At 61.6% G+C, this 25,198-nt stretch overlaps 1 protein-coding gene across 5 annotated transcripts; it reads left to right on the plus strand.

Moving 5' to 3' along the window:
- Nucleotides 1-1,956: 1,956 nt before the first annotated feature.
- LOC118726294 (junction plakoglobin) lies at nt 1,957-24,126 on the plus strand. 5 transcript variants are annotated; one of them, XM_036450819.2, is made up of 15 exons: nt 1,957-2,118; nt 11,942-12,157; nt 13,882-14,141; nt 14,364-14,602; nt 15,337-15,538; nt 16,513-16,657; nt 16,785-16,888; nt 18,059-18,397; nt 19,990-20,145; nt 20,422-20,541; nt 20,970-21,120; nt 21,589-21,710; nt 22,682-22,721; nt 22,964-23,129; nt 23,364-24,126. In XM_036450819.2, exons 2-14 carry the CDS (start codon nt 11,950-11,952, stop codon nt 23,113-23,115), a joined length of 2,238 nt encoding a protein of 745 aa, XP_036306712.1. In that variant the 5' UTR covers nt 1,957-2,118; nt 11,942-11,949; the 3' UTR covers nt 23,116-23,129; nt 23,364-24,126. The 5 variants fall into 5 exon arrangements, with proteins under 5 accessions (XP_036306712.1, XP_036306711.1, XP_036306715.1 ...); XM_036450818.2 differs by having other exon boundaries at nt 1,974-2,137; XM_036450822.2 differs by having other exon boundaries at nt 1,978-2,118; nt 11,945-12,157.
- Nucleotides 24,127-25,198: the final 1,072 nt, after the last annotated feature.

The following is a 25,198-nucleotide window of genomic DNA, read 5'->3' on the forward strand; positions in this document are numbered from 1 at the left end:
TCCTTTCTCTGGTGGGGAGATGGGCCAGGGGAGCCGTGGTCCCGCTGCACAGCCCATCCTGTGTGCTAGCTTTGGGATGCTAAAGCTCTCCAGAGGAAGGACTCTGTCCTGGGCAGCCGCTCCCCCACATTCCCACACACTTAGCCCTTTGGGGGCCCTTTGAGGGCTGGGTCCTCGTTGATTTTCGGGGTCATCAGGGTCTAAGCCAGGGCCAGCGGACAGCGGAGGCTCACGGCTTCAGTGCTGGTGAGTGAATGTCTCTGGGCCCCGTGGCGTGTTTTACAGCCTCGAGCAGACGTTCAGGCCGTGAACCACACTGAGGAAAGGCCCTCGTCTTCGTGACCTGCCTGTTGGGAAGTTCTTCCTGATAACGATCCAGACTCTCCCTCTCACCAGGGGCCCTCTGCCTCCCTTTCTCTTATGCCAGTGTCGATATCCCTTGGATCTGCTGCCTGATGTTTCTCCAAATCATTGCTCTTTTGTCTCTACCCAAAAATATCTGGGTGTTTTTTTTTTTGCCTTTTTCCTGGCCCCACACCACTGCTTTGACATCTTATATATATATTATTCCACGTGGTTTAGGGGGGCTTGACATGAGAAGGGGGTCTAGTTCTCATTTAGGATGTGTCATTTTCTTTTTTTCTTTTTCTTTTAAAAAAACATATTTTATTGAATTTTTACAGAGAGGAAGAGAGAGGGATAGGGAGTTAAAAACATCGATGAGAGAGAATCATCGATCAGCTACCTCTTGCACACCCCCTTCTGGGGATGTGCCCGCAACCAAGGTATATGCCCCTGACCGGAATCGAACCCGGAACCTTTCAGTATATGCCCCTGCTGGGATGTGCAATTTCCCTGAACCTCAACTTCCTCATCTTTGAAATGAGGATCATTTAAAAATATATATATTTTATTGATTTTTTACAGAGAGGAAGGGAGAGAGAAAAAGAGCTAGAAACATCGACCAGCTGCCTCCTGCACACCCCCTACCGGGGATGTGCCCGCAACTAAAGCACATGCCCCTGACCAGACCCTTCAGTCCGCTGACCGACGCTCTATCCACTTAGCCAAACCTGTTTCGGCTGAAATGAGGATCATTTTGTTGTCCTCATGCTTTCTCAGCATTGTCATGAGAATTAAAAAAAATAATAATAATAACAACACCATACCATTCATTTAAATTCTAGCATTTAGCGGTCATTCCAGTAATTTCACAAACCTTACTTCATTTCATCCCCCCACACACAGCTGAGCGAGAGATATAGCGAATGTACCCATTTTACAGATGAGGAGAAACAGGGTGAAAAATGAAGCAACTTGTCTAAAATGAAACAACTACTAAGAGGCAAAACCCAAACGGTGTTTTTATTCTACATCTCACGGGCGCTCCATCTTTGGGGAAACAAATCCCGGCCCAGCAGCAGAAAGCCTATGAAATCCTGTGCAAAAATGTTATTGAGACTTTGTGGCAAGAGTGAATAAGCAGAGAGAAGCATCATAGCTGACGCCGAGTTGCTGAGCTGGCCGGCCTGGGGAGGCGTTTGTGCTTTCCCATGGCGCCCCCTGACTCACCTGTTGGACAGGTAGGGGGAGGGGGAGAGCACTGAGTCCATACCTGCTCAGAGGTAGGGTGGGGCAGGACACGCCCCATCCCTCCCATTGGCTCTTCCCTTAGGCTTACTGACAGGGCCTTGCCCAATCGGGAGGAAGTAACCTTATACTTGCCAATAGGTGCGGCGTCAGGATGGAACCTCATGTGGGAGGCCGTCCCCAGAGCCGACTGGCAGTCCCTGGGGCCAATGGCCGGTGGATAAACAGAGGCGGCCGGGGACTAGGCCTGGGGGCGAGGCCCCGCCCCCCGGCGGGACAGTCAGGCGAGGCGGCCAGTGAGCTCGCACCGGCGGGTGGGCGTCGCCCTCGGGGGCGTGGCTTCGAGGGGCGAGGGGCGTGGCTTGGCTGTCAGGTCCCTTCGCCTTTTGTTCAGTGACTGAGTTGCTGCCTTGGCCGGAGTCCGGAGCAGCCGCCGCCCGAGCTTGCAGAGCGCAGTTCGCCGCCCGCGCCGGCTCCCAGCCCGGCCCGACCCCAGCGCAGCCCGGCCCGGCCAGGTTCCCCCCGCAGGTGCGGACGATCGCAGCAGGTATCTCCGGGGCGAGGGAAGGGCGGCGGGTGGCCGAGTCCTCCGTCTCTTGCAGGGCAGGCAGGTGAGGGCGGGAGCCAGGGAGCGTACCCCTGCACCGGCGGCAGGGGGCGCGCCGGGGTCCGGGGCGCGGCGACCTCAGGGGACGCGAGGCGAGGGCCCAGCGCGCTTTCGGGCTCCGGGGATCCCAGAAGGGCGGGAAGGTGCCGGGCAGGTGCCTTCCCCGGGACCCGCGAACCCGCCCGACGCCGCGTCCCTGCCTCTCGCCGGGGAGACGGTGACCTGCTCCTCCTCCTGCTCTGTCCCGGGGCGCGCTCCGGTGAGGGATTCGCTGTTTGGGAAACTTGCTGCCGCCGGTCTCTCCGGGCCACCCACACCCCACCTCGCGCGTCATCCCGGCTTTCCCTCCCTCGCCGCTCCCTCAGGCCTGGGTGGGGCCCTATTGTCTGCGCCCTGCTCGCCCCACGGTGGGGGCCGAGCGCGCATTTCCCCGGCGGCGCGGGCCCCACCTGCCGGGCAGGTGAGCCCCCGGCGCCCCGAGGCCGGGCCTCCACCCCGGAGCCCCAGCGGCTCTGGACCTGCGGCGCCGGGCCGGGCTCGCCGGCGGAGGCGGGGGGTGGTGGGGATGGCAGTGGGACTTGTTGCAGGGCCAGCTCCAAGCCCAGCCGGTATGGGGCACCCGTGGCCCGGACAGGGGGTCTGGTCTGGGCGGAGAATCCCAGGAGCTGCGGCTTCCAGAGTGTGAACAGGGGAGCAGGAGGGCTCCCCTCCTCTCTCATCTCTCATGGACAAACTTTACGGGACAAGTATTCAGGGCAGCTTTCCTGCCTCCTCGCCAAGGGCTTACCCCATGTTTACGGGGTCCTCTTCATGGAGCAAAGCCCTGTCCCCCAGCTGGCCAGCCGATCCAGGGCCAGGGCTGGCGCTCCGACCCTCTCCTCCCCCTGCCTCCAGCTCCATCCTGTTGGCCGGGCCCCTGGGGCCTGAGGAGGGGGTGGGGTGGGCCGAAGGGGAAGCAGCTTCTTCCTTCTCTTCCTGCCTCCGGGGACCACCACACCCCCTCACTGGAGGCCTGAGCCGTGGCTCCCGCCCAAGCTCGGCCCCCTCCCCAGGAATGGGGGTGGGGCAGGGCCCGGCCAAAGGACGTGGGTGGGGGAAGCGTGCGTGGGGGAAGCGTCTGCTCTGGCCTCCCCCTCCCCCCTCCCGTCCCCACTTTATTGAGCTGGCTGGTCACTGAGGCCGAAGGTCGCGGAATCATGGGGCTTGATCTCCATTCGATTTCTGGATGTTGGAGGTGCATTCCTTCTGGAGGCCTTTGCTGTCCTTTCCCCCACCTTCCCTCTCTCCCGGGAGAGTTTGGTGGGGAAAGTGGGAGAGGAAGGCTTCTAGAAGGGGGAAAGGGTTTCCGGATGGAGCTGCGTTAAGCGCCTCCCCCCCCCCCCCCAATTTTCCCAGTGCCCTTCCCCGGGCCAGAGTGGGGGTCCCCACCGAGCTCCCAGCACTGGTTTTCTAAAAAGCCTGACGTGTGGCCTTTTTGCGGGACTCAGAGCCCAGCCTCCTTGGGGAACAGGGGCAGTGTAAGAGCTGGGTTCGCCCTCAGCCCTGGGGTGAAGGGAAGAATGGGGGGTGGTGGTGGGGGGCAGATCGGGGCTGCTTGTCCTGACTCAGTCAAGACCTACCCCCTCCTTCCTGTTTGTGGATGGAAGAGTGGGGGCGGCGGTCACACCTCCATGGAGTGCACCCCACCTTCCTCCCCACCCCACTTCTGCTCCAGTGGGTGGTGTCCCTGTGGGGAGCCGCAAGGGCATGGAATTTGGGCAAAACAACCTGTTTTCCCTCTTCTGGATGCCAGCGTGGAGGAGGGGAAAGCATCGTAATTAGGTTGGTGAAATGGTTGGTTTAGCTAATCTGGTTTGTGGCCGTGATGAAAAGATAATTCTGAGCGAGGATTGCTAGGAGGTGGCTGGAGAAAACCGGCTCCTCACTGGATGGGAGTGGAGGGAGCGGGAGTAGGCACCCAATTAGTCATTGCTTGCAGATCAAGCCCCTGCTTGGATGACTGGAGTCTTTCCTGTCCTTCCTCCCTCAGTCTCCCCCCCCCCCCCCCTCCCGCATCCCCTTCCACCCCATTCCCTCTGGAGCTTCTGCTGGGGCCGAGGCTCGGAGAAGGCACCTGTAGGAGTGAAGGTCAGGGCTGGGCCTGGCCTGGGCGGGAGAAGGAGAGGAGCCGCCGTGGAATAAGGTGGGACAACAGACTTGTCGTCAGAAGGGCTGTTCGTTGGAGAGAGTCACAGGAGGACTGCTCTGAGCTCAGGGTTTGGACTTGGCCCGAGCGGGGTTTGAATCCTAGCTTTATCCCTCCTTGGTCGAGTCATTTTACCTCTCTGAGCCCCAGTGACCTCCTTGGTAAAACGGGAATGAGCCTGGCTACCCAGCAAGTCCTCGATAAACGGTAACTTAAGCAAGGGAGGACTCCACTGATACCAAGCGCTCCCATTAGCTATTCTCACTCAGTCCTGACGCCCGTCCCTGGAGGCGGCTACCGTGACCCCGTTCTGCAGGTGGGGAAATGGAAACGCAGGGAGGTTAAGTCTCCTGCCCAGGGTTGCACAAGGAGAATCCAAACCCAGAGCCCACCCTGGTGTATTGCCCCACTGTGGCTCTGGGAAGTTTTTCCTGCCACTCCTTTGTTTTATTTTTTAATTATTTACACAGAGGAAGGGTGAAGGATAGAGAGTTAGAAACATCGATGAGCTGCCTCCTGCACACCCCCCACTGGGGATGTGCCCGCAACCAAGGTACATGCCCTTGACCGGAATCGAACCTGGAACCTTTCAGTCCGCAGGCCGAAGCTCTATCCACTGAGCCACACCGGTTTCGGCCTGCCACTCCTTTTTGAGAGCCTTTGCTCAGGGGTTTTGGGAAAGGAGACGTCAGAAGGACCCCAGAAGGTACGCGTGGGCGGTGAAGGTGGGGGCAGGTTTACCAGGTGGGGGTGACTCATGGCCTCGCCTTCGGCCCTCAAACCTCCCCTGTGGCTTGGTTTTCAGTTTCTAGGGAAGAGGGGGGAGCTCTCCCCAAGGCTGGGGTCTGTGGGGGATGTGGAGGAGGTTGGCGGTGGGGAGAGGAGGGCAGGGGTCAAAGCTGCTGCTGCTGCCACCTCCTGGCTTGTCCCGTATGGGAAGTGGGAGCTGCCTGCTTTGTGGGGGGCGGGGCCTCTGCCCAGATAAAGGGGTGCGCTCCCTGGAGAGGGGGAGAAGTGAGAGTCGGATTCAGACTGGGCCCGCGTCCTGCTGGCCTGGCGTGGGCAGTGCTGCCAGGCGGCGTTGGGGCGAGGAGAGGGCTGTACTTTGGGGGCTGCAGGAGGGTTCTTTGCTGCCGGGAGGGTCTTTCTGGCGATGAGGCTGTGGTCCCTGAAGGACGGGCTGGTGTCACTGTCCTCTCACTGTCCACCTGGCATCTGACCCCAGACCGGGCCTGGGAAATCGTGTCCTCGACCTGAGCCTTCCAGCACTGGGCTTCCAGATCCCTAGAGGGCAGGAGGGGACCAGGATTGTTGGTGCGGGAGAAGAGGAGGTTGAAGAGACGTGATGAGAGGAGAAGGGGCTCAGGCCCGCCTGTTGGCTACACAGAGGGTGAGGGGCTTGCAGTTTGTCATTTCTGCGGGCCCAAGAGCGACAGGGGACGGATGCTTCGCGAAGGGGTGAGGTCAGACAGGAGGAAGGGCTTTCTGTGCCGCCGATGGGAGGGAGAGGGAGAGGTGGAGGCTCAGAGCTGAGTCTTCTCTGGAGGATGAAGCAGGGCAACATCCGAGTGAACCGGAAGGACCCTCTCGCCCCAGGAGGGAGGCCAGGCAGCGGTCGCCCTTTGGGGTGAATCGGGTCTGCTGGGGTCCCGGGGGAAACTCCCAGCCTCCTGTCTTCGGGGGGGAAAGAGGCCGGGCCTGAAGGGCAGTGCCCATGAGCGCCCGCCGGCCCGGCCTCCCCGGAAGAGGAGGAGGCGTGTGGCTGGGGCTGGCCGGCGGGTGTGTCCCAGGCTCTCTCCGGGGACAGGCCTGAAGCTGGTGGCGGTCTGGGGAGCGACCTCTTAGGCCCGAGAGAAAGTTCGCTGGCCGCTCCCCTCGCTCAGCCCCAGGGCACCTCCGCCTGCCAAGTGTGGGGTCACCGGCCTGTTTTGGGCCTGTTTTCTCCTCACTATGGAGACCGGGGGAGACTTGGGGACTCTTATCTCCCCGGAGTGGTGGCCCGGGGGTAGAGGGGGTAGAGTTGGGACCGGGGCTGGGTCTGGAGTAAAAAACAGTTGGGAAGTTAGAAAAAGTTGCGAGGGAAGAAAAAAACAAAACAAACCCTACTCCATGGAGGCAGCGATGGGGAGTATTCCTTCTCCTTTGCTTTCCTCAGCAGCATCGTAGCCTCGATGTGGATCATCTCACGCTCCGTACACAGTCCCAAATGTCTGCTAAGCCTTTGTCCGAGCCTCATTCTCCCCAGCAAACCCCGAACAGGGAACGGGCAGCGGGGCCCTCCCTGCCGCCCCAGGAGAGGGCCAGGCGCCATCCTTGCTGCATGGAGCCCAGTGGCACCTGCGGAGAGACGCCGGCTGTGGCCATCGGGCCACCCCAGCCCCTGGCGTGGCGAAGGGCGCACGGGGCACGTGTGTGTGGAGATGCATCGCTGACGTGTTGTCTCCTGAGGCCGCGCGGTGTTTTCCCATCTCGGGAGGCCCGGTGTGGGGTCCTCGGCCAGTTTGGGGGTTTGCCCCCCAGGGCCCCCAGCAGAGCCCTCTCCGGGGAGCCCGGGGCGAGCACCGGCCTGCCATGTCCCTCTCCCCGGGCCGCCTCGCTGTCCCGCCCCCGGTTGTTTGCTTTGGGCGGGAGCCCAGGAGGAAGAAAACAAACGGCAGCTGGGGCGGCCTGACCCCCGGCCCTGCCCCGGGCCACCGCTTGGGTGTCCTCCAGGCAGGAAGCGAGGGTTCTGCTCCCGAAGCTCCAGATGGGCTTCTGTCTTCTCCTGCCCCCAGGCCTGGCCGTACCCAGCTCCCGCTCCGGGCTCTGCCCACTGCAGTGCCCAGTCTCCTGGGGGCATCTAGCTCTGCCCACTGCAGTGCCCAGTCTCCTGGGGGCATCTAGCTCTGCCCACTGCAGTGACCAGTCTCCTGGGGGCATCTAGCTCTGCCCACTGCAGTGCCCAGTCTCCTGGGGGCATCTAGCTCTGCCCACCTGCAGTGCCCAGTCTCCTGGGGGCATCTAGCTCTGCCCACCTGCAGTGCCCAGTCTCCTGGGGGCATCTAGCTCTGCCCACTGCAGTGCCCAGTCTCCTGGGGCAGCTACAGCTCCTGCCCAGGAGCATGGAGTCTGCTGGGGGGAGGGGCGTCTGCGGTCGGGGGGGAGGGGCCTCCTCGGGAAGCCTGAGGGGGAGCAGGGCTCTCAGGGGAGCCTGGTCCGTCCCTGTACTTTCTAGAGTCCGTTCCATCGGCATTGCTGGCCAAAGCTCGGTTGGAGCCAGACACAGGGAGGAGGGGGGGGCGGGGGCGGGTGACCTGCTGGGCCGCCTCTCCCCTGGGGCTGCTATGTGGGGAATGTCCATGCCTGACCGGCCCCACCACCCGCCTGCATGAGGCCGCGCATGTGACTGCGGAGCGGGCAGCCCTCCCTCCCAGCGCACTGCTTTCCCAGCCGCCCCGTCCCACCCCCCCTCACCCTGTCCCACCCCCCAGGGCTCTGGCCTGGCCTGGGAGGCAGCACCCAGGAGCCCTCGTCAGGGGGCTCAGGGTCCTGGGTCCCAAAGAGCAGGCTGGCTGCTGGCTGCCTTGCCAGGCCCCTCTCTGCTGGCCTCCTCTCCTATCACTCCCTCCTTCTCTCTCCTCTCTCTCTCTCTCTCTCTCTCTCTCTCTCTCTTTTTCTTTTTTAAAGTTAGTGTTGTTTTTTTAAAAATATATTTTATTGATTTTTTTTACAGAGAGGAAGGGAGAGGGATAGAGTTAGAAACATCAGTGAGAGAGAAACATCGGCCAGCTGCCTCCTGCACGCCCCCCACTGGGGATGTGCCCGCAACCAAGGTACATGCCCTAGACCAGAATCGAACCCGGGACCCTTCAGTCTGCAGACCGACGCTCTATCCATCTCTGCTTCCTTAACGGAAGGGTGCTTGCCTGGGTCTTTCCTGTCCACAGCGGGCCTCCGGGCAGTTGTGTTTGGTTCACACAACGGTCTGGAGAAGGGGGTGAGTGAGTAGCACCGTCCTCTTCTCTTCACAGAGGAGGACACTGAGGTTTCAGGACACGGAGTGACCTGCCAAGGGCACATGGTCTGGGAGGCGTGGGGTTGAAGCCCTCGCCTCACCCCCAGGCTCTCCTGCTGCCCACAGCTCCCCTCCTTCGCTGTCTGAGTCCAGGATTTGAGTCTGCAAAGGGCTTGGCTTCTGGCACAAGGGACCTCTGGGGGCCCTGCCCCGCCTGCTCCAACGCAGTGTGTCTGCGCCCGGTTCCCGCCGCTGGCCGCTTCCTGTTCTGCGTCCACCCTGCCGCTCGGTGTCCTGCAGCCCCGCCCCGCCCAGCCCAGCCCAGCCGTGCCCCGCACGGACGGCGTGCTGGTGGGGAGCCAGGGGCAGGAGCCCCACGGGGCGCGGGTGGGAGTTCTACTTAATGGCGGGGCGGGGCCACACTCTGCCAGGGCAGGCTCGGATTTAGGGTGCCCAGGGCCCGCCTGCTGGGTTGGCCATGCCAAGGAGGAAGCAGGAATGAAGGGCAGAGTATGCCCAAGGCAGCCTCCTGCTTCCTCCCAGACTCTGCCCCACGCCTCTCCGGGGCCCCATCTTCTCTCTTCCTGCCCCTGCTGCCCCCGCCCCCCACTGTGGCCTCCGCGCTGCCCTCTTGCTCCCGGGATGCCCAGAATAGAGCGCGCTGCTGAGAACAAAGGCTCCCCCTTCAGCTCCGAAGACCCGCCCCGTGTCTGGCTCTGCCCGTCTGTGTCCGGGCACAGGGGCAGGGCCGGTCTGTCTCGCCCGCTCCCCCCCCCCCCCCCCCCCCCCCGTTGTGTCGGGGACACTGGGGCAGGTCTCGCTCCAGGTGGAAAGGGAGGGAGGAGGCCACACAGGGTGCGGCCCTGCACCCTGGGAACTGCAGGAACAGCACTTTCTTCCTCGTGGGAGAATCTCCCTGGTTCTCTCGGGGAGGAGGTGGGGAGGAAGGTGCGGCTGGTTGAGGCTCCCTCCCGTCTGAGGTCTGACGCTCCGTCTGACGTCTGTCTGGCCTTCCTGTGGCAGGAATAGCTCTCCCTCCCCAGGACCCGCCCTCGAGGAGCGAGGAGCGCCCTGGAGTGTGTGTCCTCTCAGAAATGCTCCCAGCGCTGCCCACCCCACCCTCTGTCTGTCGTGGGAATTCTGGTTCCTTGTTCCCAGAATCTTAAACATCACATTCCTCTGAGGCCACCTGGGCCCTCTCTGGGCGTGCAGTGCGGAGGGACAATAATTGCCCAAGGACACTCCGCAGGTTTGTGCTGGAGCTGGGGCTGGAACCCGGGCCTCCTGATTTCCCAGCCGCTGCTCTGCCTGCAACTGTGAGCACCCTCGGCCCGCCCCCACCTGCAGCTGTGTGTCTGGCCCTCTCCCCGTGACCCCGGGGGTCCCTCTTCCCCTGGATCCCCTGTTTGGGGCGGGAGGCCGGTCTGCAGTGAGGCACCCCATTTCCTCACCTGGGAGTTGGGAATAACAAAACACCTGCAGGGCTGCTGGGAGGGAAGGGTGAGGCAGGAAAGGAAGCAGATCCTCTGACCTCCTGAGACCTCTGTCCCCCGGGCTGATGGGGGGAGGGGCCTGCTGAGGAAACCCTCCTCCCGGGCCAGCCTTGACATTGGTGCTTGCTCCCTGTGGACACTGGGCAGGTGGGGGATGTCCCTGAGGTTCTGGGGAAGGCCTGGGAGCCCCAGAGGCAGGCGGCTGTTTCCAGCTCCAGTCGTGGGGTGTGTTTACTGATCAGGGTTCGAGGTGCCCAGCCCGTCCTGAGTGGATCTGACGGAGGCTCGCGTCCAGGTGTCGGCTCAGCCCTCCTCCCCACCAGGTGGCATTGAGAGGGTTAACGCCGCTCACTTCCTGGTGCAGTTTCACCCTTGCTCCCAGACTCTCCTCTCTCTTCTCCTCCTCTCCAGAGGAGGCACGGGTGCTGGGCATGGGTTGGGGTGGGGGTTCCTTCTGGTGTAGCCACACTTGGTCAGTGCCTGGGGAGCAGCTGGCTCCTGCCCGTGGCACCAAGCCATCTGTCTGGTACTGTGGGCCTGCTTCTGTTTATCAGCACGAAACTCTGAGTCACTGGGGCTGACGTGATGGGAGGAGGTGGAGGGAGGAGGGGACGGAGGCGGTGGGAGCGGGTCTGGCTCCTGCCTCTGCCTGTCCAGGTGTGCTCAGGGCCAGGGTAGGAGCCAGGTGTCAGCATAAAAGGGAGTGAGGCCTGAAGGACATGTGTCATCCCTTCCTCCTGGAGGGTGGCACCCGCCAGGCCTCGCTGGGGAGACACATCCCTGGTGATCTTTGTTCCTGGGTGGGGCCAGGTACGCCGGCCACTCCACCCTCCTGCTCACCGGTCCCCGACACAACAAGTTTGAGGTGCTGGGTGCTGCCCAGTCTCACGGGTGGACCAGCCCGGGCTCTGCCTGCTGTCTGAGGGCACCCTGGGCATGCAGAGCCCGCGCACGCACACTGGGTGTCACGCACGCCTGGGCCTGGTCCCGGCTCCGCCATTTCTCTGCCGTGCCACCTCGCCCGGTGGAGCCTCAGTCTCCACACCTGTGGATGGGGACACAGAGCCTGTGCCACGAAACCTGCCTGGCAGGGTGGCGCATTAGCGGAAGGTCTGGCATGAGGGCGGCCCTCGTTGGAGCACAGCTTCCCCGGCCTCTCCTCCCAGGCGCTGACTCCCATGGCCAGTTCCCAAGACAGGGAGCCAGGCAGCAAGTGGGACTGCACCTCCCTGGCACACAGTAGGGCCGGCTCTTCACGAATCCACGTGCCCCAGGTCTCTACAGAGAGAGGGAGGGGCTGTGGAATGGCGGTGGCCACCCGAGGCCTGCCTCTTTGCTTATCCCTGGCCTGGGCTCCCGGAGGCCAGGAGGTGGGCAGACACTACAGGGCAGACACACGGCCACTGCCACCAACATCGGTGCCTACTGTGAGCCAGGCACCCTGGGCCAGGCATGCTGGGCCCTCACAACAGCCTGCTAGGGAGGTGGCACGACCCCGTTTCACAGATGGGGACACTGAGGCTCGGCAGACAGGCGAACTGCCCCGGGAGCATGTCGCTGGCATTTGAAACGGTGGGTGGGACTCAGAACTCCGGGAAAAGTTTTCCAGGAACTGGGGTGTCGGAGAGGTGGGGGGATCTCAGGCCCTGGACCTCGGAGGCCACTTGTGATCCTGCAGGAAAGTGAGATCCCGAGGGATCCTGGGCGCCTCTGGCTTCCCAGCAGCCTCCTTGGCTTTCCCGAGAAACCTGTCTGACTGCTTCCCTGTCTGACCAACCGGTTTCTGGTGCAGCCGCCTCCGGGCGGTGCAGCGGCCTTTCCCAGGGAGCCCCAGTGGGTGGGTGGGCCTGTGGGCACCCCAGAAGCTGCTGGAGGCCCTGGGTGGGAAGGTATCCCTCCCTGGGCCTGGGGCCCTTCTGCCCCACTCCCTCCACCACAGCCCCTGGAGGCCTTGGGGTTGTGGTAGGAGGAAGGGGTAATGGGCAGGGCCTGGGGAAGCTAGGGGCTGGGCCAGACAATGGGGATGCCTCCCTGGGGCCAGCTGACCTCCTGTCCTTCCTTTGTGCCCCCAGCAGCCACCATGGAGGTGATGAACCTGATTGAACAGCCCATCAAGGTGACCGAGTGGCAGCAGACTTACACTTACGACTCGGGCATCCACTCGGGCGCCAACACCGGCGTGCCCTCCGTCAGCAGCAAGGGCATCATGGAGGACGAGGAGGCCTGCGGGCGCCAGTACACGGTCAAGAAGACCACGACCTACACCCAGGGGGCGCCGCAGTGCCAAGGTTGGGGACTATCCATGGGAATCCATCCTCCCGTGGAGAACCGGGCTGGACCCTGGAGGGGGGTCAGGGTAGCGGGAGGCCGAGTTCAGGAGCCTCCCGGTCTGAGGGGGAGGCACAGGCCCCCATCTGGGAAGGAGGCAGATTCTTCTTCGTGAACCTCTAGCATGGAGGGGAGGCACAGACCCTGCCCGTCAGTCTGAAGGACCTTGCCTTCTGTGCAGTTACGGCATGATGAAGAGGCGTCATGATGCCCTTTGGGACCCGGGGACTGTGGGAACCAGAGTCCTTTTGTTCTAGGACCTTCAGGTTTGATGGGGAGGCAGGTGTCCAGTCCCCAGTCTGACAGAGGAGGTGCCGTTCTCAGCCTGAGGGCTCCTGGTGGGGGCGGGAGGAGGCCGGGCTGGCATGTGGAAGGCGTACATGGAGGTGGGCCAAGGTCAGGTGGTGAAGTAACCAGTCTGCTCGGGGGCTTAGGGCTGGGGGTGCCCCGCCAGCATTCGGGCGGGAAGGCCGTGTCCACGTCTCCTCCCGGATTAATTGGAGGGTGGAAGTGGCCTCCTCTCCCTGGGGCGACGGGACACTGGCCAGGACCGCGGACTCACAGGTCCACCCAGCAGGTGGAATCTGGAGTTGGAGCCCAGCACCCGCCTCCTGCTCTCCGAAACCCTCATTCCTGACTTCCTCTCCGGGCTGCCTTGTGATACTGGGTGTCTCCGGCCTCTGTGCCTCGATTGCCCGTCTGTGTAATGGGAGCATTGCCTCCTGTGGCGAGGCTGAGGGTGTAATTATAATCATGAGATTTCGGGGTTGAGGAGAACCAGGCTGGCTCATCCGACCTTCACCTGGTTGTTAAGGGCGGGACGCAGAGCCGAGGTTGGGCTCTGGAGTCAGATTGTCTGAGTGCAGGTCTCTGCTTGGGTCTCATCCCCTCTGGGCCTCAGTTTTTCCATCTGCAAAGTGGGAATAATAATAGTATTTATCTTGGCCCTGGTTGGTTAGAGCATTGTTGTCCTGATGGTTGTGGGTTCCCTATCCGGTCAGGGCACATACAAGGATCAACCAGTGAATGCATCAGTAAGTGGAATAAGAAATGGACCTCTCTCTCTCTCTCTCTGAAATCAATAAATACAAATTTAAAAAAATATATCAGTATCAAATCTTACTAACTATATTAAAATATTTTTTAAAAATAGTACTTACCTTGTAGGGTTGTACGATTAAGTGAGGAAATCCAAGAAAAATGCTTAATTCCCTGCCAGGTACCTAATAAACACTCAAAAAATGTCAGCTATTCCTATTATTAATAATAAGAAGAATCACTAACATTTCTGTAGTGAGATGTGCGTCATTAGGACAATGCTCTAACCAACCAGGGTCAAGACAAATGCTATTATTATTTCCACTTTACAGATGTGCCTCACACACGAATCCTTTCTTTTATTCACAGCTATGATCTCATTTAGTTCTCATAAGAATTCCCTGCGGTGGACAGGACAGGTGGGGCCCCGTTTTACAGATGCCGTGACTGGGGCGGTGGTGCCCTCCCCCGGGTCACTGTTAGAGGCGGAACTGTAGGCGGCGCTGGGCCTTGGGTCGGGCTGGGAGGCAGCCCAGAGAATGCAGTCACCCGGGCTGTGTGCACAGCCTGCCCCGCTCCCCGCTCCCCGCTCCCGGCTCCTCGCCCCCCGGCCGCCTGCGGCTCAGCCCTGCCCTTTGGTCCCCAGGTGACCTGGAGTACCAGATGTCCACCACGGCCAGAGCCAAGCGAGTGCGGGAGGCCATGTGCCCCGGCATGACGGGAGAGGACAGCTCGCTGCTGCTGGCCACCCAGGTGGAGGGGCAGACCACCAACCTGCAGCGGCTGGCTGAGCCGTCCCAGCTGCTCAAGTCGGCCATCGTGCATCTCATCAACTACCAGGACGACGCGGAGCTGGCCACGCGGGCCCTGCCTGAGCTCACCAAGCTTCTCAACGACGAGGATCCGGTCCGTGAGGGGCTGGCAGGGGGGAGGGCGGGAGAGGTCGGGGGTCCGCAGGGGAGGGCCTGGCATAGAGGGCGGTCTTAGACCCGGAGCCCCGTCCGTAGGGAAGGGTCTGACCAGGGTCCCGCTGAGCGTTGTGAATGGGTCTTTGGTGACCACGTTTTCACAGCGGCAGCTGGACCTGGCCCATCTGCTCACGTCCGCCCTCCCCTCCCCGCTCCCCAGGTGGTGGTGACGAAGGCGGCCATGATCGTGAACCAGCTGTCGAAGAAGGAGGCGTCGAGGCGGGCGCTGATGGGCTCGCCCCAGCTGGTGGCGGCCGTGGTGCGCACCATGCAGAACACCAGCGACCTGGACACGGCCCGCTGCACCACCAGCATCCTGCACAACCTCTCCCACCACCGCGAGGGGCTGCTCGCCATCTTCAAGTCCGGGGGCATCCCCGCCCTGGTCCGCATGCTCAGGTAGCCAGCCACCCCTGCTCCCCGGAGGGCCTGGGGTCTCCCGCCCTTGGCCTTGTCCCTCCCTTTCCCCGGGACTTCCATACAGCGTTGCCTGAGCACCTACTATGTGCAGGGGCAGGACCCCGCCCAGCCTCGGTGCTTAGCTGCTCCTATAAGAGTCTCATGCTCTTCCGACTGAGCTAGCCGGGCACTTCTTAGCTGCTCATGTAATGAGCAGGTTAGACACGAGGCTGCAGTGTAGACCAGGGCAGAGGTGTGTCTGAGACGGCCCAGACCTCCCGGAGCTGCTGCCGATGAAGGGAAGAGCATTCAAGGGAGGGAACAGCATGCTCCCTGTGTCTTTTGGGTCTTGCAGTGCTGATTGGCCCCTCCCCTCAGCTCAGGACCAGGCTGTGAGTTCCTTGAGGGTAGATGTTGACCCTATTCCCTTCTGAGCCCCTTCCAGAGGGCATGAGGCTTCTATGGGGTACTCTACATGGTAGGGGCAGGTAACGGGACTACTCCCTGCTCCTAGGGCTGGGGGCCTAGGAGCCGGAAGTGACCAGGGCCCAGCAGGGAGGGGAGAGGTGCTATGTGCACAAAAGTGGGCGGGGCAGGGGGGACGATGAGGGTTTAGCAGAGGGCTGTTTCCATGGGGGGGTGGGTGCTGGGGAGGGCTTCCTGGGGGAGGCGGCCTGCATTCAGGCCAGGCCCCCGGGACCTGACTCACCCTGAGCCCCCACCCGCCACCCCAGCTCACCCGTGGAGTCGGTGCTGTTCTACGCCATCACCACGCTGCACAACCTGCTGCTCTACCAGGAGGGCGCCAAGATGGCGGTGCGCCTGGCTGACGGGCTGCAGAAGATGGTGCCCCTGCTCAACAAGAACAACCCCAAGTTCCTGGCCATCACCACCGACTGCCTGCAGCTGCTGGCCTACGGCAACCAGGAGAGCAAGGTGGGCCCTCCCCCCGCCACGGCCCGCGGCCCCCTTCCGTCCCTGTCTGTCCAGCCGCAGCCTCGGACCGACGCCTCCCAGCCTTCTGTAGGTTAAATAGACATGTATGAGCAGCCATGCATGTTTCATCATAGGTCTTATTTTGAGTGTAAGGAAAAGAAAAACATTCATTATCCTCATTCAGCCGGTGTTATCTCGATGTGCTTCCTCCAGGGCTGTCCTGGGGGTATATTTGTACGTAGCTGTAGTCATAGCAGATGTCTATGCATCTGTGCATCTGTCCTCCAAAATTCTCCTCTAGAATGGTAAACAGCATTTCAGTAAGTGGAGGCTCCAGACTTGATTCTGAGGAAGGGCATCTGAATTATTCCTGATTTTCCACTTTTTGTTTTTTTGTTATTGATTCAGACAGGAAGGGAGAGGGAGAGAGAGATAGAAACATCAATGGTGAGAGAGAGTCACTGATTGGCTGCCTCTCGCGCACCCCACACTAGGGGGTCCAACCTGCAATCAGGGCACGTGCCGTGGTTGGGAATTAAACCATGACTTCCTGGTTTATAGGTCAACGCTCAACCACTGAGCTATACCAGCTGGGCTGATTTTCCACCTTTGTAAACAATGCTGTCATGAACATATTCAGGCACACAGCTTTTCCCAAAGAATGGAACGTTTTTCATGATCAGGGCCAAGGGGTTTTAACATTTCTAGGCTTTTATCCCGATTGCCAGGTTGCTTTCCAAAATGATTGTACCTTACCATGCCGTCAGCGGTGATGTTTTTAGCACAGTTTCACCTCATCCTTGTCAGCATTGTGGATTACCCTTTTTCCAAGATTTTGGCTTATTGGATAGTCACACCATCGATTCAGGTTTTATCTGAAGCTCAGTAATGGCAGCTCTGTGAGCCCCTTCCCCTCCCTGTCCGTTGTCATGGTCCCCATCTGTCTCACACTCCTTCTCCCCCGCTCCTCACAGCTCATCATCTTGGCCAACGGGGGACCCCAGGCCCTGGTGCAGATCATGCGCAACTACAGCTACGAGAAGCTGCTCTGGACCACCAGCCGCGTGCTCAAGGTGCTGTCCGTGTGTCCCAACAACAAGCCTGCCATCGTGGAGGCTGGTGAGTGCGGGGCGGAGGAGGCCGTGTGGCCGAGGGCCAGGTGGAGCCCTGTCTAGCGAGAGGCCAGGCTCAGCCAGCTGTGCTCCCCTGTGGCTGATGTCACCCCTGTTGCTCCCCTCTCCCCCAGGCGGGATGCAGGCTCTGGGCAAACACCTGACCAGCAACAGCCCCCGCCTTGTGCAGAACTGCCTCTGGACCCTGCGCAACCTCTCAGACGTGGCCACCAAGCAGGTGAGGGAAACGTCCGGGCCCGGGTTCGCCTCAGCAGCCCCCTTGTCCTCCTGTCTCACCACGTCCAGCCTCCTGTCCAGGAGTGTGACCTCTGGAGCCGGGGGGAGAGGCCTCTGCATCTTGCAGTGCTGTGGCTGAGGCTGGAGTACCCTGACCCTCATCCCTTTAGCTTAAGGACCTAGTCCCCCTTGAGAATTCTGGAAGGGGAATCGATAGCGGGGGCTGGTTTTTCTAAGCTGCGTTTCCGGGGGGAAGAAGGGGACCAGGGTCACAGTCTGACCTAGGCCCCGAGGCGGGGAGCAGCAGGTGTCAACAAACAGCTTGAGGGCCCAGTGGCTAAAACTCAACTTAAGAAAAACTAGTTTCAGGACAAGCCTCCCGGCCCCTCCTTCCAGCCTGACTCTCTCCTCAGAGCCGCCGTGTGCGGGACTGCCGGACATGGTCTTGCTCACCCTTTTAACTTGAGGTGGAGTGCGGGACGGGTTGGTTAGAGGAAGAAACAGGCTCAGGAAGTCGGATAGGGCCCTCGGTCCCAGCTGAGAAGTGGCGGTGCTGGCAGGTGAACCCAGGGTTGTCTGTCCCCAGAGCCTGGGTCTTCCTGGGCCACCACAGACCCACCGGGCACCCCCGGGAGAGAGAGGCTGCTGGGTTAGGGGTGTTCCCTGAGAGCGGATTTGGCCTGGGGATCGCTGAAGGGGGCAGCGTGAAGGCCCAGAAAGGTAGAAGCATGGGCCAGCTGGCCACTGAGGCAGGGACCCCAATTTCCTCCTGACCTGGGGCCTCCTTCAGCCTGGGTGGGGCTCTGCCAGGGCAGAGGATGTAGAGAAGGAGCAGGGCGGTTGGAGGAAGGAAGTGGAGCTGAGACACAGGCCGGGGCTCAGATCCGGCCACTAGCCGGGGTCCGTGGGCAAGCCACCTACCCTCCCTGAGCCTCAGTGCCCCGCAGGAGAGCTCTGCCCTCACAGGCATGCACAGGGTCACGGGGTGCGCAGGGTCCCCGGGTGCACAGGGTCACTGGGTGCACAGGGTCACGGGGTGAGGGCTCCCTGGCACACCGGCAGGGCCCATAGCGATCAGCCATCAGGCCCTGGCGCTCCCCTGGGCATGCCTGGGAGCGGCTGGGAGTCTCCCACACTGATCACTGCCTCCTCGACCCCAACCCCGACCCAGGAGGGCCTGGAGAGCGTGCTGAAGATCCTGGTGAACCAGCTGAGCGTGGACGACGTCAACGTGCTCACCTGCGCCACGGGCACGCTGTCCAACCTGACCTGCAACAACAGCAAGAACAAGACGCTGGTGACGCAGAACAGCGGCGTGGAGGCGCTCATCCACGCCATCCTGCGCGCCTGCGACAAGGACGACATCACGGAGCCCGCGGTCTGCGCCCTGCGCCACCTCACCAGCCGCCACCCGGAGGCCGAGATGGCCCAGAACTCCGTGCGCCTCAACTACGGCATCCCGGCCATCGTCAAGCTGCTCAACCAGCCCAACCAGTGGCCCCTGGTCAAGGTACCGCCACCACTGCCGCCGAGGGGGCCAGCCAGGGAAGGAGCTCAGTATGAGGACTAGGTGCTGTATCGGTACAGGCAAAGCCGCTGTAACGGAGAGGCCCTCGATAAGCAGAAATTCTTTCCACATGGGATGGTTTAGTTTGAGACCCAGAATCTTTCTCTCTTGTTGCTCAGCCATCCCCAAAGGCAGAGTTTCAGAGTGTTACTAGTCACATGACCACCTTGGGCTGTTGCATTAAACTGCAGGTTCTGACTAGGTAGGCCTCGAGGGGAGGGGAGCTTTTTTGCATTTTCTTTTCTTTTCTTTTCTTTTTTTTTTTTTTAAAATATATTTTATTGACTTTTAATAGAGGAAAGGAGAGGGATAGAGAGTTAGAAACATCGATGAGAGAGAATCAGCTGCCTCTTGCACACCTCTTACTGGGGATGTGCCTGTAACCAATGTACATGCCCTTGACTGGAATCAAACCTGGGACCTTTCAGTCTGCAGGCTGACGCTCTATCTACTGAGCCAAACCGGTTTCAGCCTTTTCTGCATTTTCTAACAAGCTCCTGGGTGTTGCTGCCTGTCCATGGAGCCCCCTTCTTACCCTAGAGGGTCTCACACCAGTGGTTGGGCAGTGTCATCCCCACAGGGCGTTCAGGCCCCAGGAAAGTGGGAGGCGAGCGGTGAGCAGGCTGTGGGACCTGCCAGTTTAGCCCACATACACCCTGTTGGCTGCATCCAAGTGCAAGGAGGCTGGCGATGTGTCAGGGGGCCGGTGTCTGCTAAAGCTCGGGAGTGATACTAAGAGGGACAGAGCGGATTCTGGGGGACGCCTGGTATCAGCCACAGGGAGTCCAGGGTGTGAAGGTGGGGCCTTCTCAGGAGGCCAGTTGCCATTGGTTACATTTTAGACAGTTTAACAGCACAGCTAAGAATGACTCTAAGTGATTATGTACATTTTTAAAAGGTTCATGGTTCCCGGCTGGTGTGGCTTAGTGGTTGAGTGCTGACCCATGAACCAAGAGGGTCGCTGGTTTGATTCCCAGTTGGAGGGGGTGGGGAGCAGAGGCATGTTAAGAGAAGGAATAAGGGTGAGGGTCAAGGCATGCATGGAGGCTGACGGAATTGCTCTGGAATGGGGCATCATTTTATTTTTATTTTTTAACGTATATTTTTATTGATTTCAGAGAGGAGGGGAGAGGGGGAGAGCTCGAAACATCAATAATGAGAGAGAATCATTGATTGGCTGCCTCCTGCACACCCCACACTGGGAATTGAGCCCGCAACCCGGGCATGTGCCCTGACTGGGAATCGAACCATGACCTCCTGGTTCATAAGTCGACAATCAGCCCCTGAGCCACACGGCCGGGCTGGGGTGTTACTTTAGCAGGGGCTGTTAGAGTTAGACGTTAGACGGGTGAGAACCCACAGATCCTATGGAACAAGGGACATGCGCTGGGGTGGCCTTCTCCTTGGGAGACCTCCCAGCACATCCATGTCCGCCAGGGCCCAGAGAGAGGATAGGGGAGGAGGAGATGAGCTGGGAAACTGGGGTCCTCCAGACACCCAGCAGAGACCCTGATTGTTGACCCCTTTCTTGCCAGGCCACCATCGGCCTGATCAGGAACCTGGCCCTGTGCCCAGCCAACCACGCCCCACTGCAGGAGGCAGCCGTCATCCCCCGCCTCGTCCAGCTGCTGGTCAAGGCCCATCAGGACGCCCAGCGCCACGTGGCTGCGGGCACCCAGCAGCCCTACACGGTGAGTGAGCTGGCGGTGCCCGGGGCCGCCCGCCTGGGGGTCAGGCCGTCCTCAGAGCATGCGTGTGCACATGAGCATGCGTGTGCACGTGAGCGTGTGCTGGGGAGGCGGGTGGCAGCAGGTGCCCCTCCAGGGACCAGTGAGGCCTGTCAGTGTCGGAGGGCGTGAGGCCATGTCCCCTCCCCTCCCCCCCCGTGGCCACGCCCCAATGTCTCCTCTCTCTCTCTCTCTCTCTCTCTCTCTCTCTCTCTCTCTCTCTCTCTCTCTCTCGTGCAGGACGGCGTGAGGATGGAGGAGATCGTGGAGGGCTGCACCGGGGCCCTGCACATCCTCGCCCGGGACCCCATGAACCGCATGGAGATCTTCCGGCTCAACACCATCCCGCTGTTTGTGCAGGTGAGTCCGGGCAGGGGGCGGGAGAGGTCCCCAAACCCCTGCTCCTCCCACTGCTGACGGGGAAGGCAGGCAGCGCTGGGTCCGGGGACCGGTGTGGGGTGGTGGTGGTTTTGCTTTGCAGCATTCTCTTTCTCTCTTGAGTTTCCACGTGAACTCAGGCAGTTTTAGGAAAAGTCCTTGGATCACACAGGAAACGCTTTATGCTCCGTCAGATGAAGTAGGCTCTAGGGGCGACTAGAATAAAACCCAGGGGCGATACGCCGGTGTGTCCCCAGAGGCTGTCTGGGTGGCTGGCTTTCTTTCCCTCTTCTTCGTGCGTTTCTTAGAATGGCCACACTTCCTCTGTGAGCGTGGGGTGACTCCACAGAGGGGGCGAGAGCACCTGCCGGGGGCTGCCCCGGCCTCACCCCGCCCTGCGCCCCGCCCAGCTCCTGTACTCCTCCGTGGAGAACATCCAGCGCGTGGCGGCCGGCGTGCTGTGCGAGCTGGCCCAGGACAAGGAGGCCGCTGACGCCATCGACGCCGAGGGCGCCTCCGCCCCGCTCATGGAGCTGCTGCACTCCCGCAACGAGGGCACCGGTGAGCGGGGAGGGCGCGGAGGGGCAACGAGGGCACCGGTGAGCGGGGAGGGCGCGGAGGGGCAACGAGGGCACTGGTGAGCGGGGAGGGCGCGGAGGGGCAACGAGGGCACCGGTGAGGGGGGAGGGCGCGGAGGGGCAACGAGGGCACCGGTGAGGGGGGAGGGCGCGGAGGGGCAACGAGGGCACCGGTGAGGGGGGAGGGCGCGGAGGGGGCAACGAGGGCACCGGTGAGCGGGGAGGGCGCGGAGGGGCAACGAGGGCACCGGTGAGCGGGGAGGGCGCGGAGGGGCAATGAGGGCACCGGTGAGCGGGGAGGGCGCGGAGGGGCAACGAGGGCACCGGTGAGCGGGGCGGGCGCGGAGGGGCAACGAGGGCACCGGTGAGCGGGGAGGGCGCGGAGGGGCCGGGCCTGGGCCCCAGGCGGGGGCGGAGGAGGGGCTGACCCCGGCCTTCCCTCTCTGCTCAGCCACCTACGCCGCGGCCGTCCTGTTCCGCATCTCCGAGGACAAGAACCCCGACTACCGCAAGCGCGTGTCCGTGGAGCTCACCAACTCCCTCTTCAAGCACGACCCCGCCGCCTGGGAGGCGGTGAGTGCCCGCGGGCGGCACTGAGGCTGGGCAGGGGCCGCCCCGGGGATGGGGCTCCCGCTGTCTGGCTGCTTCATGGGTTCTTTAAAATATATATATATATATATATATATATATATATATATATATATATATATATATATATATATATTATTGATTTTTTAGAGAGAGGGATAGAGAGTTAGAAACATTGATGAGAGAGAATCATCGATCAGCTGCCTCTTGCACGCCCCCTACTGGGGATATGCCCGCAGCCAAGGTACATGCCCTTGACCAGAATCGAACCTGGGACCCTTCAGTCTGCAGGCCGACGCTCTATCCACTGAGCCAAACCGGTTTCGGAATAGGTTCTTATTTTATAGTTGAGTCATGGGTGATGCTTTTTAGGAGATGGAAAGCGTAGGTTGAACCATCTATGGATTTTTAAAAAAAAAATTTTAAAAATAGATTTTTAGAAAGAGAGGAAGGCGGAGAGAGGGAGAGAGAGAGAGAGAGAAGCACTGATGTGAGAGCAGCTCATCCTCAGCTGCCTCCTGCATGTGCCCCGACCGGAAATCACACTGGCAACCCCTGGGTGCCCAGGACCGTGCCCACCCTGAGCCACGCCGGCCAGGCCTCCCAAAAGGGCGATGTAATTTTGTCCGAGCTGATACCCCATGCGGAGTGCCTCTTTCCAGCCTGCACAGAGGTTCTCCGGAGGCTCTTGGCTGCCCTGATCCCGGCGGGGGCTGCTCCCGGCACCTGGTCTCCAGTCCTCCCCCCTCCGTTCCCCTCCGAGGGCTGTCCTTGTCCTGTGGGTGCCCCCGAGCATGAATGGGGGACCTCCCGCCCCTGGGGAGGTGCCTGAGGCAGAGGAGCTCATCAGGGTTCGGGGTTCCCTGTGGTGACCTCGCTCTTCCTCCGGCCGCTTTATGGCAGCGTCTCTAGCTGCCCTCCCCCCTCCCTCACTGCCTCTCTGTCCCCCTCCTCAGGCCCAGAGCATGATCCCCATCAACGAGCCCTACGCGGACGGTAAGCGTGTGCAGGGTGCTCGGGGCCTGGAGGGCGGGGAGGGACCGGGGTGTGAGGGAGGGAGAGGCACTCCGTCTGCAGGACCGGGGCAGCTGCTGTGTGGCCTCCACACGCCCTCCTGTCCGGGTCTCTGACGTGGGAGTTAGGGAGGCGGGTGAGGCCCTCGGGGGCGAGGGGGTGGCTGAGGGCTCCCCCACAGGGTGGCCTGCAGACCCCGGACAGAGCCCCCTTCTCCTCCCCAGACATGGACCCCACCTACCGCCCCATGTACTCGAGTGACATGCCCCTGGACCCCCTGGAGATGCACATGGACATGGAGGGGGACTACCCCATCGACACCTACAGCGAGGGCCTGCGGCCCCCCTACCCCACCGCCGACCACATGCTGGCCTAGCCGCTGGGCCCGGTATGGTGCCTCCCCTCCGTCCGCCTCCCGCGGGGGCCACTCCCGTTCCTATGGAAACCCTGGCTCCTTTTGGGGGGAACCCTTTTGCTATGGAGCTCCCCCAAGGAAGCCAGCCTTCGTCTCTCTCTGCTGGGTGGGGCGTCCGGCCCCTCCTGTGGGGGGTGGTGGTGGGGGGGGTGATGCGAGCTTCTGGGGGACACGGTCCTGCCCTGACCTCTGTGCCTGCCCACCCCCAGGCGGCTCCTCATCGGAGAGGCTCTGCGCGGACGACAGGGCGAGACAGCAAAGTGCCTGAGCCCGGGGGACCGGGGCCCGGACTTCCTGCCGAACCCCGCGCCTCCGTAGGGACTTTCTTGGGATGATGATCTGCTCCTGCTTTTCTGGGCTGTGGGTCCACGGCCCCCGGCCCCTCCCCTCTCCGTGGCCCTGGCACTAAAGCTTTAGACTCTGTTCCCCCAGCGGCCCCCCTCCCTGCGCTGGCTGCCCGCCCGCCTCCAGCCCCCTGGGCCCCGCTGGGCTCTGGTTCCCTCTCTGGTCCCGATCTTCTCACTGTGCCTCGCCCACCGACTGTCCTGAGCCCCCGGGGTCTCCGGGACCCGGGTGCGAGGCCCGAGGCCCCAGAATCCAAAGCTTCTCCTGACAAGTTCAGGGGCCGTCCAGGAAGACATGGAGCGTGAGTCCCCACTCCAGACCCTGCCCGCTCCCCTCCCCCGGACGCTCACGGGCCTGGGCCCCCTCCCAGGAGCCCTGGGGACAGCTCCTCACCCCCAGCCCGCCCACACGACCGCCCTGGCTGACCCCAGAAGTGCTCTTGGCTGACCCCTCTGGTGTGTGGTGAGGGGCTTTCTCTTCCCCTTCCTGTTCCACCTCCCCCGTCCCCTCCTGCCCGCGGGTGTGGAGGCCGGGGGAGGCCCCTGGGAGAGTGTTATTGTTATCGCTTGATGTTTTTGGTTACTGGTTTTTTGTATAGACCAAAGCAATGGAAATAAAACTAACACATGGATCCCGCGGACGCCGTTCGGGGGGCCTGGGATGGGGAGACGGGGACTCTCTTGGCAGCCCCATGGCCATCCTGTTTGTGGGCAAGACACGGAGGAAGGGCGGTCAGGGAGAAAGAAACGTTTCAAGAGGCAGAGTCCATTGAATGCAACACAAACCGCTACCTCTCCAACCGGAACCTGGGGGCCTGAGAGGGGCTGAGTGATGGCCTCGGGGACACCAGGCCTTCCTCCTCTCTCCAGGGGCCTCCTCGCCGGTCTCTCAGCCTCAGCCCCGCCCTGTCTGGCCTGAGTGTATGTCTGGTGACTTCTCCTGGGCCCCACATGCCCTGTGGCCTACGGCGTGGAGTCCGGGCCCCTTTGTGGTCTGCGGTGGGCCCACCCAGCCCCTGCCCTCCTCCCCGGTCCCCTCAGCCAGCATCCGTTTCTTGCCTCCTGATCTTGGTCCATACTGTTCCCTCCGCCCCGAAATGCCTCCCTGCTCACCCATTGGAATCCAGCTCGGCCCGCTCCAGGATCACCTCCCCCGAGCCTCTGCTCCCTCTGCTCCAGGAGGCCCTGGGCGTGGCTGTCCTTTCACTCCTCACACTGTGTGACTGTCAGCTTCTGTGACAGTCCCCTCCAAGTCCCAAATTCTCCTTCCTGCGGATGGGGTGGGCCTGTCCTGGAGAAGGCTGATGGGGGTGTTGGGCCCAGGTTTCCAAGCTGCCAGGGTACGGTTGTGTGTGTGTGTGTGTATGTGTGTGTTGTGTATGTATGTGTGTGTATGTGTGTATTGTGTGTGTGTGTGTGTGTGTGTGTGTGTGTGTGTGTGTCCTGGGGGAGCTGAGGCTCTGCCTGGCCTCACAGTCAGTGTGGACACTCAGCCTGGGCCCTGGGTCCCACCCACACCAGCTCTCTTCCCCACACTGAGTTGCAGGTCTAAACAGAGTGGCTATCACCGCAGTTGTTCGGGGTTCTGGCTTTCTGAAAGGCGGGTGACTCTGCTGCTAAAAAAGGGGAGAGGCCCGGCCGGCGTGGCTCAGAGGTTGAGTGTCGACTTATGAACCAGGAGGTCACGGTTCGATTCCTAG

This window comes from Pipistrellus kuhlii, unplaced genomic scaffold (genome assembly GCF_014108245.1).
Source record: "Pipistrellus kuhlii isolate mPipKuh1 unplaced genomic scaffold, mPipKuh1.p scaffold_m20_p_22, whole genome shotgun sequence".
Classification (NCBI taxonomy): Eukaryota; Metazoa; Chordata; class Mammalia; order Chiroptera; family Vespertilionidae; genus Pipistrellus; species Pipistrellus kuhlii.